Source organism: Schistocerca americana, chromosome X (assembly GCF_021461395.2).
Source record: "Schistocerca americana isolate TAMUIC-IGC-003095 chromosome X, iqSchAmer2.1, whole genome shotgun sequence".
Classification (NCBI taxonomy): domain Eukaryota; kingdom Metazoa; phylum Arthropoda; class Insecta; order Orthoptera; family Acrididae; genus Schistocerca; species Schistocerca americana.
Window position 1 is genome coordinate 753,445,105 of NC_060130.1, and position 12,828 is coordinate 753,457,932.

At 38.6% G+C, this 12,828-nt stretch overlaps 1 protein-coding gene across 1 annotated transcript in view; it reads left to right on the plus strand.

Moving 5' to 3' along the window:
* LOC124556298 overlaps positions 1 to 12,828 on the plus strand; it is a 391,641-nt gene that overhangs the window by 323,455 nt on the left and 55,358 nt on the right. Inside the window, exon 9 of the mRNA XM_047130273.1 lies at positions 6,858 to 6,997. Within this exon, the coding sequence (XP_046986229.1) occupies positions 6,858 to 6,997 (140 nt within the window). The remainder of the gene's footprint in view (positions 1 to 6,857; positions 6,998 to 12,828) is intronic.

Consider the following 12,828-nt stretch of genomic DNA (forward strand, 5'->3'; position numbering starts at 1 on the left):
AGTGGCTGGGCACCACTGTTGTGGGCTGGCCGTGGCAATCCAACGGACATCCAGCATGTCTGAGTCCTCCTATCAGTCCTCACCGGTGGCCAGCCCAGTTACTGCTCACATTGAGGTTGACCCCTCACCTGTGGTCGAGTGGGAGGTCACCCCGGAACATAGCAGGCGGAGAAAGACTCCCGAGGTGGCAACACGTAAGTCTGACAAACAAGTTCCAGGTGCTGTCTGTGGCTGACACTGTCGCTGAGCCAGATTCTGTCACCTGTCCTGTTTCAGATGAAACCTCCCAGCCTGCAAGATCTGGACAATCACAGAGGGTGGGATTATTGATAGTTGGAAGCTCCTATGTTAGGTGCGTTATGGGGTGCCTTAGGGATATGGCTGCCAAGAAGGGAAAGAAAAGCAATGTGCACTCAGTGTGCATACTGGAAGGAGTCATTGCAGATGTGGAATGGTTCCTCTCGGATGCCATGAAGAGCACAGGGTGCAGCCAACTGAAGGTAGTTGCTTATGTCGGTATCAATGATGTGTGTCACTTTGGATCAGAAGAGATTCTCTCTGGTTTTGAGTGGCTAACAGAAATGTTTGAGGCTGTCGGTCTTGCTTGCAAGATGAAAGTAGAGCTGACCATTTGCAGCATAGTCAACAGGACCGATTGTGGACCTCTGGTACAGAGCCGAGTGGATGGTCTGAATCAGAGGCTCAGACGGTTCTGTGATCGTGCAGGCTGCAGATTCCTCAACTTGTGCCAAAGGGTGGTTGGATATCATGTTCCGCTGAGTAGGTCAGATGTCCACTATACACAAGAGGTAGCTACACGGGTAGCAGGGGCTGTGTGGCATGGACTGGGTTGGGAAAGTAGCAGAGCTCCAAGTGCTAATAGAAAGCAGTGATGCTAAAATTGTTGTAGGCACTGAAAGCTGGCTAAAGCCAGAGATAAGCTCAGCCAAAATTTTTACGAAGAACCTAATGTTGTTCCGAAAGGATAGGCTAAACACGGTTGGCAGTGGCGTGTTTGTTGCTGTTAGAAGTAGTTAGTTCCTGTGAGTTAGTATGGGCAGAGGTCATTGTTGGCAATCAGAATTAAATAATAATTGGATCCTTTTACTGACTTCCCAATTCAGATGTATAGTTGCTGAAAGGTTCAAAGAAAACTTGAGTTTTATTTCAAATACGTACCCGACTACTATGATTATAGTTGGTGATGACTTTAATTTACCCTCAATATGTTGACGAAATTCCGGACATGTACATAAGACATCATCCAAAACTGTGCTAAACACATTCTCTGAAAAAAATTTTGAGCCGTTAGTTCATGAGCCTACGCAAATAGTAAATGGTTGTGAAAACACATTTGACCTCTTAGCAACAAATAATCCTTAATTAATAACGAGCATCAAGATGGATACAGGGATTAGTGAACACAGGGTTGTTGTAGCGAGATTGAATATTGTAACCCCCAAATCCTCCAAAAATAAACGAAAAATATACCTATTCAAAAAAGCGGACAAAAATTCACTTGACGCCTTCCTGAGAGACTAAGTGTAGACCAGCTGTGGCTTGAACTCAAAGAAATAGTATTGACAGCATTTGAGAGATTTATACCAAATAAATTAACAGACGATGGAACCTATCCTCCTTGGTGCACAAAATGGGTCAGAACACTATTGTAGAAACAACAAAACAAACATGCCAAATTTAAACAGACACAAAATCCCCAAGATTGGCGATCTTTTACAGAAGCTCAAAATTAAGCATGAACTTCAGTGCAAGATGTTTACAACAGTTTCCACAATGAAACTTTGTCTCAAAGCCTGGCAGAAAATCCAAAGAGATTCTGGTTGTATGTGAAGTATGTTAGCGGCAAGAACCAATCATTGCCTTCTCCGCACTATAGCAATGGAGACACTATCGAAGACAGTGCTGCCAAAGCAGAGTTACAAAACACAGCCTTCCGAAATGCCTTCACAAAAGAAGACGAAGTAAACATTCCAGGATTCGAATCAAGCACAGCTGCCAACATGAGTAACGTAGAAGAAAATATACTTGGAGTAGTGAAGCAACTTAAATCACTTAATGAAGGCAAGTCTTTTGGTCCAGACTGTATACCAATTAGATTACTTTCAGAGTATGCTGATGTATTAGCTCCATACTTAACAATCATATACAACCATTCGTTCAACGAAAGATGAGTACCCAAAGACTGGGAAGTAGCACAGGTCACACCAATATTCAAGAAAGGTAATAGAAGTAATCCACTTCATTACAGGCCCATATCATTAATGTGCAGAAGGATTTTGTAACATATGTTGTGTTCAAATATTATGAATTACCTTCAAGAAAACAGTCTGTTGACTCACAGACAACATGGGTTTAGAAAACATAGTTCTTGTGAAACACAACTAGCTCCTTACTCTGACGAAGTGTTGAGTTCTATTGACAAGAGATTTCAGATCAGTTTCGTATTTCTGGATTTCCGGAAGGCTTTTGACACCATACCACGCAAGCGGCTTGTAGTGAAATTGCGTGCTTATGGAATATCGTCTCGGTAATGCGACTGGATTTGTGATTTCCTGTCAGAAGTGTCACAGTTCAGAGTAATTGATGGAAAGTCATCGAGCAAAACAGAAGTGATTTCTGGTGTTCCCCGAGGTAGTGTTATAGGCCCTTGGGTGTTCCTTACTATATAAACGATTTGGGAGACAATATGAGCTGCCATCTTAGGTTGTTTGCAGATGAGGCTGTTATTTATCGACTAATAAAGTCACCATAAGAGCAAAACAAATTGCAAAATGATTTAGAAAAGATATCTGAATGGTGCAAAAATTGGCAGTTGAGGTCATCCACATGAGTGCTAAAAGGAATTCGTTAAACTTCGGTTACATGATAAATCAGTCAAATCTAAAGGACATAAATTCAACTAAATACCTAGGAATTACAATTACAAACTACTTAAATTGGAAGGCACACATAGAAAATGTTGTGGGGAAGGCTAACCAAAGACTGCATTTTATTGGCAGGACACTTAGAAAATGTAACAGACCTACTAAGGAGACTGCCTACACTACGCTTGTCTGTCCTCTTTTTAGAATACTGCTGCACGATGTAGGATCCTTACCAGATGGGACTGACAGAGTACATCAAAAAAGTTAAAAGAAGGGCAGCATGTTTTATATTGTAGCGAAATATGGGAGAGAGTGTCACTGAAATGATACAGGATTTGGGCTGGAAATCATTAAAAGAAAGGCGTTTTTCGTTGCGACGGAGTCTTCTCACGAAATTCCAATCACAAACTTGAGGCTGAATTTGAAAATATTTCGTTGACACCGACCTACATAGGGAGAAACGATCACGACAGTAAAACGGGAAATCAGATCTCGTACGGAAAGATGTTTGTTCCTTCCACGCACTATATACGAGATTGGAATTATAGAGAATGGTGAAGACGGTTCGATGAACCCTCTGCCAGGCACTTAAATGTGATTTGCAGAGTATCCATGTAGATACTCCATCGGATGCTAAATGATCTGCTAAGAAATCCAAAAGTTCTAAATAATTTCCTTTATTTACTGACCTCATATTGATCATGATCTCGAAGAACTAACTCTTGCAATGCTAAAAAACATTTAGTCAAAATAAGCCTTTTCATTACACTTCTTGTAATGTTTCAAAGCTTCCAGACCTGTTGCTTCTGAAGGAGCATAGTCAATTCTTACTGTACATAGCTGATTGTATTTAAAAGCTGCTGTAATATGGAACTGCAGCATTTGTGGTTTTTAGCTTTCAAAAGGGAATTTTGAAGACTCTCTTCACCTACTCCCCACTTACGCTACTTAAAACTGTCTGCACCCTTTCCAAATAGTGCACAGTAAAAACAAAAAAGTTTGTTCGTTACAAAAGTGCCACTTAACCACGGTTTCTAATTGTACCATTGTGTTTGGAAAAGTCTTACAAATTTGTCATAGGTTTTTTTTAATAGACAGACTTGGCATCAACTTTCATTCTTTCACCAAGAGTTTAACTTCCAAAGAAAGACATAAAAAGAATGCAGGGTTTACAAATTAAAACTTCATGTGATCTTGGGATGAAATAAACGCATTCATGTCAGTTTGAGGTAGTCAGCAATACCATGCATTGCAAGATAATGGTTTAACTATTAGATAACTTACAGTTTTCCTTTCGTCAACACAATGTCAAGACAAACTGACGGTGATGCCTCACACATGACAGGGCACACCGAAATATGCTTCATTAATCAGTTAATCACTACCATTACTTACTACATTTTAATCACAAAATTCATGTTCCAGGTTTCACCAAGAGCACATCTAGACCTAGCACTGTTGATGTAAAAACCTACAGACACTCTGTGGAACTACCAGCATTTGAAATAAGTAATGCTACTAAATTTTAATCTGAAGAACAATGAAAATACATAGGCTATTTCCTATCATTTTGAAACAACATCCAATTATGCATTCACATTTATTTTCTATGAATTGTGAATGTCTTCTTGTTCTTTGTGTTTTAAATACACGCTTAAATTAAGTGGTAATGGTTTTACTAATTCTGTCTGGCTTGCTGCTAGCGTGCTAGACGATGCTAAGTAGTGCTATCTGTTACGGAATTGCTGAATGACTTGTCATTGTACTTAGGTGTGTATCCTCCTGCTGGTGACAAGTAGAAACAAATCAAACATCAGCTTTTAAAAACATTATCCATGCTGTAGAAAACTTAGGCTGCCTCATGAACGAAACAGGCTTACTGTGCATGCTCGCAACAAGCACAGAATTGTGAGCTCTTTTTGGTTGCAAAGTTAGAGGAGTGATGCATTATATTGGTGGATGAGTATACTAAGTTCATACATCAAATATTTGAAAACATTTAGGAGGGTACGTGATCATATCGGATTAAATTCAGTTTGGACGAATTATTTTGGAATTTTACGGGCAGGCTCAACCTTAGAGCTTTAATGGATGCTTTGCCAATCTCTCCAATCTCATTGAAATTATTTTCAAGACAATTTATGTAACATTTCAAATTACAACTATAAAATAACATTGTGTTTTGAAAATGTACAGTGTCATTTTTAAAAACAAAATTTACAATGAAATTGCATTGCTAGTTGTCATCCATGACATGTAAACTTATAATAAACTGTGGAAACATTATGCTAGCAAGGCTGCCATTGTGCTGTCAAGCAATTAGTCTGTGTTGGGATATCAGCACAACATGTTTTATGTTTAAATTGTACTGTATTGTATTTGTGGCATGCACCGAACCCCATTACTTAATCAGACAGAGCAAGCAGGTGTGTGGAAGTTTTAATGTAGACTGAGACAGTAAAGTGTCATCACTGGGTGACGTTGAAGGATTCAAAGGAAGCACTGTTGAGGTAGTTTAGATAAACAGTACTAGCAATGGACAACAGAATGATTCCACGGTATTTTGTGTGCATGTAAGAACCATAAGGATAAAGCAAGAGAGTTTAAGGGTTATACAGAGGCCTATTAGGTAATTGTTTTTCCCTCACTCCATTAGCGAGTAGAACAGGAAATGGAGTGACTAGCAAAATATCCTCTGCAATACATTGTATGATGGCTTTTGGAATATTTATGTAGATTAAAATTTGAAGAAAAGTCTTCTTATAACAAATGACAAATGTTGTTATCCAAATTTTAGATTTCATATGCTTTTATCCATGAAATTATAAATAACTTGACCTTAAGAAATTTGTCACACATTCTCAATACACCGAAGATGCATGTTGTCCCATATTTCGCATGACAGTGTTCCAGTATTTCACTGCCTTTCTTTAAATAATGTTTCATCTGTCTTCTTAAATTCAGTATGAAGTTAATAAATACTTAATTAAAAATATGAATCCACCACATATAACTCTGTTATTATTATTATTTACTGTTCAAACAGATTTTGGAATCCCCACAATTGCAAACCTAATAAAAAGTGAAGTCTCACCTAACTTGTGCAGGAATAACTCTTGCCCATGGATTTTTTTTTTCCTCTGTACAAATATAAGTTACATCAAATTCGATATTAGTCATTCTTTTATTGCCATCGGTCTTTAGTTTATACCAGCATATCATCTGCTCTCCAGCATAATCTCATTCTTATCCAGATAAATTTGTTTTAAGTATCAACAGCAGTTTCACAACTGGGGAAAGCAATGGTGGACTTTAAATACATTGCAACCAGAAAAAAGTTCACTGCACAATTGCAATGTATAATTTGTGTCTGTGTGCTAATGTTGTCGAAGCTATGAAGTATATTCATTCCAGAACAACCAAAATACTTGCGTTGTATGGGAACTATTACTTAAGTTGTAGAAAATGTTCATCGCTTTTTTTTGCTCCCCCACTCAAAAAAAAAACTTCACTCTTTCTCTCCCCTCCCCCCGCTGAAGGATTTGCAACATTCTCTCATAATTATAGCAGAAATATCGAGTTCACAGCCGTTTTTCCTGAAGAATAAATAAAACGAAAAAGGTCGGAATTAGTGTCCTTAATGGAATTACAATTAAATCAATTCAAATCTTTAGAAGAATCACCAAAATATAATGACATTAGAAAATAATTGCACATCTAAAATATATATTATCACAACATGTATTGTTCTAGAATGTAAACAACAAATGAAAGTGAGAAAAGCAACCACTTACCTGTAGGTGAATGATGGGTGGTAAAAAAAAAAAAAAAAAAAAAAAAACGCGCACACACACACACACACACACACACACACACACACACACACACACACATTGCCTTCTGAAATAAAATGGGAATTCATGTTGTAGAGTTTCATAATTCAAGTGTAAAAGAAATAAAACTTTTCTGCAGGTGTTTTGAAAGCTATCCATGGGAACCAACCAAGTGAACACAACCGTATTACTAAAGATGTAGTAGCATTTTATGCTGGCGACTTCCCCGAACTCGTGGAAAAATTGCAGTTGGATCTTCATGAACCACCTATTTCTCAAGTAAGTCACATATTTTTGTAATGAGATTTTACTTTTTGAATAAATTAATCACTTTTGTGCACTTTTATGGAAATTTTTGCGAACATTGTACTTCTCAATGGAAAATTCGTGTAAATATTGCATTTGATGAAAAAGTTTCAACATGTTATTTGCTGGAATGTAATTACTTGATGGCGTGTTTGATCAGTGATTAATGATGGAAACAGCAACTTGGAAACATTTTTATGTTGCTGAAATGGGGATGATGAGACCATATCACTTGCCTCTCCCTTTTTTAAGTCCAGTGTCACATTTTTAGTTTCAAAACCTGTAAGTAGTCTTCCAATGCAACAACTTACAATTTAGAACTCAAGCAGTTTCTTATTTAATTAGTAAAAGGGACGATGAAAAAGTTTCTGTTTGATGGTATACTGTCCAGAATTGGTATCCCAATCGGACAAAATTATCATAAGGATTGATGGAATCATCTTATAATGAGAGATAAATACTAATAAATTGAAATAAGTATTAATTTATCATTGCAATAATCTCCATTTTCGTACATTTGACACAAGACTGCAGCTCCTATGCTTTGAATGCTAAACTGAATGCAGTTGAAGTTCAGTATTCAGTAAAAGTTTCTGGCTATGATGCTAGCTGTATGGTGAGCCCAATGAAATAATTTCAGATTCATAAACATAAATGAAAGTTCATACCAGATGGGCCAGTGTGTCATGTCAAATATTGACCAGCATGGAACTTGGTGCACAAGAAGACAGAGACAGAAGTGCTGCTCCATACACATTCTTCATTTTCTGATGGATGTCTACCATTGTTTGTCTCTTGGCAGCCAAGAAAAGAACACCATCACATTGATGCTATTTGGACACATTTGATAATAACGTCATAAAAGTTCACATTTCCACATTTACCACATGAATGTCAGAAAGAAGCAAATACCACATTAGTCCCTTGCCTCCATGTCGATGCTTATATACCCACAACGTAGTCATGCTGTGTTGCATATACACTGCATTAATGCCCAAAACTGAAACTTTCAGCAATTTGAAGTTGAGCTCCAATCTTTAAACTGCACAGTAGTTTGTGCCACTGAGCTCTGGTGTAGAGACACAGAAATCCAGCGTGTAATAATGTAATTGTATGAGGTGATGGACTCCTACTATAGGGAAACTTGAAAGGATGGAGGATCATGCATTTATGAGAGTGGGCTGAAAATTAATGCCTCAAAATTTTTTATGTGAAAACTCTTAAAAGATTTTTAAATAAAACAAAAGTTAACATGTTACTCCTTTATTCTTCATGTCTGTATATTTGCAGCCCTCTGCCACTAGAAGCTCCAGATTGTAGCATGTAACATGGTGGTTTATAATGTAACTGTGTTGGTGTGTGAGAAACAGCATGCTGTAATCGAGTTTAGAATTCGAAAAGCCCGTCCATACATGGAGCTCCCTCTAGCTCAGCCTGACAGTGCCAAACCACATGAGTACTATGATACTTGCAACACTCCAACGCCTTGGGTTCACTGTCGTCAGTCATCCTCCATAGAGTTCCGACTTGATCCCATTCAGTTTCCATCTGTTTCCAAAACTTAAAGAACGCCTTCGAGGACTTCACTTTGAGATTGATGAAGTGGTGCAAGTAGATATGAGGTTGTGGCTCCATCAACAAAGTTAAACATTCTATAGTGGGGTCGTTGAGGTGCTTATGTTAAGAAATAAATATCTATACCTGAAGAATAAAGCTGTAGAATTTTTGTTTTATTTAAAAAGCTTTAAAATTTTTCATACAAAAAGTTCAGCATGTGTGATATGACTTAATGTTAAAGAAGAATCCCAAGACTAATTTGACAAGGGCGGGTCAGGTAGCCAGCCAGGGCCTTATAGTAGGAAATATCCTGGCAGTTGCCTGAACTGATTTAAGAAAACCACAGAAAGTCTAAATCAGTGTGGCCAGATGAAGATTTGAGCTTCCACCTTCCTGAATATAAGGCCAGTCTGTTTAAAACAGTACTGCATCATTTAGTTTATCCCTGGTGTACAATAGTGTTTAGTAATGCAAAAGGCTACTGGTCCATTTCTCACTCTGTCACTGCACACACCATGCACACTGTACACACTTTGTTTTGTAAAGTAATGCTACACAGACTATCAGCTGATGCCAGGGTCATAGCAAACACTGTGTGTTTCCATTTTGTGTACTGTAGCTTACCATTTTGTGGTCCGAAAAACTGAGTCAGCATCCCTCTGTAACGAGTAAGTTGTTGAGCTCAGACAGAGGATAAGGTGTTAGTATTATGCATTGCATAACTTTTGGAGTAAGTTTTTCAAGAAAAGAAAAAGAAGAAGAAGAAGAAGAAGAAGAAATATCGTGAGAAAATGATGTGTGCAAAGGACAAAAACAACTTAAGCATTTGACATAAAAGTTATTGGGTATGATATCGTGTCATTTTGTATAAAACTGCTGCTGGAGAAAATCAGCAGTTCGGCCACAGTTGCAGCAGCCTTCTTCTGGGACCAGGAGACCCAGAACAAGGCTGCTGCAACCATGTCCGAAACAATGGTTGTCTCCAGCAGTAGTTTTATACAGTATGACACAGTACCATACCCAGAAAACTTCTATGTTGACTGACTCTGGCTGCGGAAGCCTACCCAATTATAAAATTATAAACTTTAGCATTATGTATCACTGACAAGTAACATGGAACTTGGACCAGACATAGAAAGAACCGCTACAGTATCAGGTTACTGAAACGGATACACATTGAGATGAACAGAAATTACACTTTTTTACACTTGTTACGTTGATGTCACCATGGCTCATGATAGTCCCCTGGACATTACAAAAGGCAGAACATGGATCACCAAGGATGGCAGGGTTGTTGTTGTTGTGGTCTTCAGTCCTGAGACTGGTTTGATGCAGCTCTCCATGCTAATCTATCCTGTGCAAGCACCTTCATCTCCCAGTACCTACTGCAACCTACATCCTTCTGAATCTGCTTAGTGTATTCATCTCTTGGTCTCCCTCTATGATTTTTACCCTCCACGCAGCCCTCCGATACTAAACTGGTGATCCCTCGATGTCTCAGAACATGTCCTACCAACCGATCACTTCTTCTAGTCAAGTTGTGCCACAAACTTCTCTTCTCCCCAATCCTATTCAATACCTCCTCATTAGTTACATGATCTACCCACCTAATCTTCAACATTCTTCTGTAGTACCACATTTTGAAAGCTTCTATTCTCTTCTTGTTCAAACTATTTATTGTCCATGTTTCACTTCCATACATGGCTACATTCCATACAAATACTTTCAGAAACGACTTCCTGACACTTTAAGTGTCTCATTTCCTAATCTAATTCCCTCAGCATCACCCGACTTAATTCGACTACATTCCATTATCCTTGTTTTGCTTTTGTTGATGTTCATCTTAAATTCTCCTTTCAAGACACTGTCCATTCCATTCAACTGCTCTTCCAAGTACTTTGCTGTCTCTGACAGAATTACAATGTCATCGCCGAACCTCAAAGTTTTTTTTCTTCTCCCTGGATTTTAATACCTACTCCGAATTTTTCTTTTGTTTCCTTTACTGCTTGCTCAATATACAGATTGAATAATATCGGGGAGAGGCTACAACCCTGTCTCACTCCCTTCCCAACCACTGCTTCCCTTTCATGCCCCTTGACTCTTATAACTGCCATCTGGTTTCTGTACAAATTGTAAATAGCCTTTCGCTCCCTGTATTTTACCCCTGCCACCTTCAGAATATGAAAGAGAGTATTCCAGTCAACATTGTCAAAAGCTTTCTCTAAGTCTACAAATGCTAGAAACGTAGGTTTGCCTTTCCTTAATCTTTCTTCTAAGATAAGTCGTAAGGTCAGTATTGCCTCACGTGTTCCAACATTTCTATGGAATCCAAACTGATCTTCCCCAAGGTCGGATTCTATCAGTTTTTCCATTCGTCTGTAAATAATTCGTGTTAGTATTTTGCAGCTGTGACTTATTAAACTGATAGTTCGGTAATTTTCACATCTGTCAACACCTGCTTTCTTTGGGATTGGAATTATTATATTCTTCTTGAAGTCTGAGGGTATTTCGCCTGTCTCGTACATCTTGCTCACCAGATGGAAGAGTTTTGTCAGGACTGGCTCTCCCAAGGCTGTCAGTAGTTATAATGGAATGTTGTCTACTCCCGGGGCCTTGTTTCGACTCAGGTCTTTCAGTGCTCTGTCAAACTCTTCACGCAGTATCATATCTCCCATTTCATCTTCATCTACATCCTCTTCCATTTCCATAATATTGTCCTCAAGCACATCGCCCTTGTATAGACCCTCTATATACTCCTTCCACCTTTCTGCTTTTCCCTCTTTGCTTAGAACCGGGTTTCCATCTGAGCTCTTGATATTCATACAAGTGGCTCTCTTTTCTCTAAATGTCTCTTTAATTTTCCTGTAGGCTGTATCTACCTTACCCGTAGTGAGATAAGCCTCCACATCCTTACATTTGTCCTCTAGCCATGCCTGCTTAGCCATTTTGCACTTCCTGTCGATCTCATTTTTGAGACGTTTGTATTCCTTTTTGCCTGCTTCATTTACTGCATTTTTATGTTTTCTCCTGTCATCAATTAAATTCAATATTTCTTCTGTTACCCAAGGATTTCTACTAGCTCTCGTCTTTTTACCTACTTGATCCTCTGCTGCCTTCACTACTTCATCCCTTAGAGCTACCCATTCGTCTTCTACTGTATTTCTTTCCCCCATTCCTGTCAATTGTTCCCTTACGCTCTCCCTGAAACTCTGTACAACCTCTGGTTTAGTCAGTTTATTCAGGTCCCATCTCCTTAAATTCCCAGCTTTTTGCAATTTCTTCAGTTTTAATCTACAATTCATAACCAATAGATTGTGGTCAGAGTCAACATCTGCCCCTGGAAATGTCCTACAATTTAAAACCTGTTAAGTTGGAGGTATGGGCAGAACAAGCCATTCCTTGAATATCCTCCCATTTCAAGAGCTCCTCCACCAGCACCGTTCAGTGCAGTCACATATTGTCTCTGTAAAAATGAATTCATGGTCAAACACACCCCTGAAAAGATACATGTGGGTAAGGAATACAGTGTCACAATAACAATGACCAGTCAGTGTACTATGTTCAAAGATTTGGAGGACAGTACACCCATGCAACATTATGCCTTCCCACATCCAAACACCTGGACCACCAAAACAATCATGTTTGACAATGATAGACATACCCAAATATGCAAGTAGTGGGAACATGTAATACACCCAGGAACATTGTTGAATATAATAGTTTTGGTGATCCAGCTGTTATGGTGTGGGGAGGCATAGTGTTGCATGTGCATACTTGTGTCCAAGGCTTTGAACATGGTACACTAACTGGTCAACATTATTGTGACAATGCTTTCACATGTGCATCTGTGGAGGGATACACTCAAACCTAACTTCAGTTTTATGGGTGATGTGACCAAATTAAATTGCACTCTTGGAACAAGAGGATATTTGGTGAATAGACATAAATTCCACTGATCATATGTGGGATGTGTTGGGAGAGGTGTTGCAGCATATGCACATTCCCCAATAATTATCCAGCAGTCAGCTGTGCTGGTGGAGGAATGGAATGCCCTACCACAAGAATCTTTGCCAGTCTTGGTGTATCACATTGCAGAGAATGCATTGCCACTTGTGATGATCACACACCCTATTAAGAATGAGTTCCACCTTTTGTAACTCCCAAGAGATTATCATAAATTGCAGTGACTTCAGTGTAATTATTTTCTTTGAATGAAACTATCATTTCTCTCCATGTCATTGAGAATT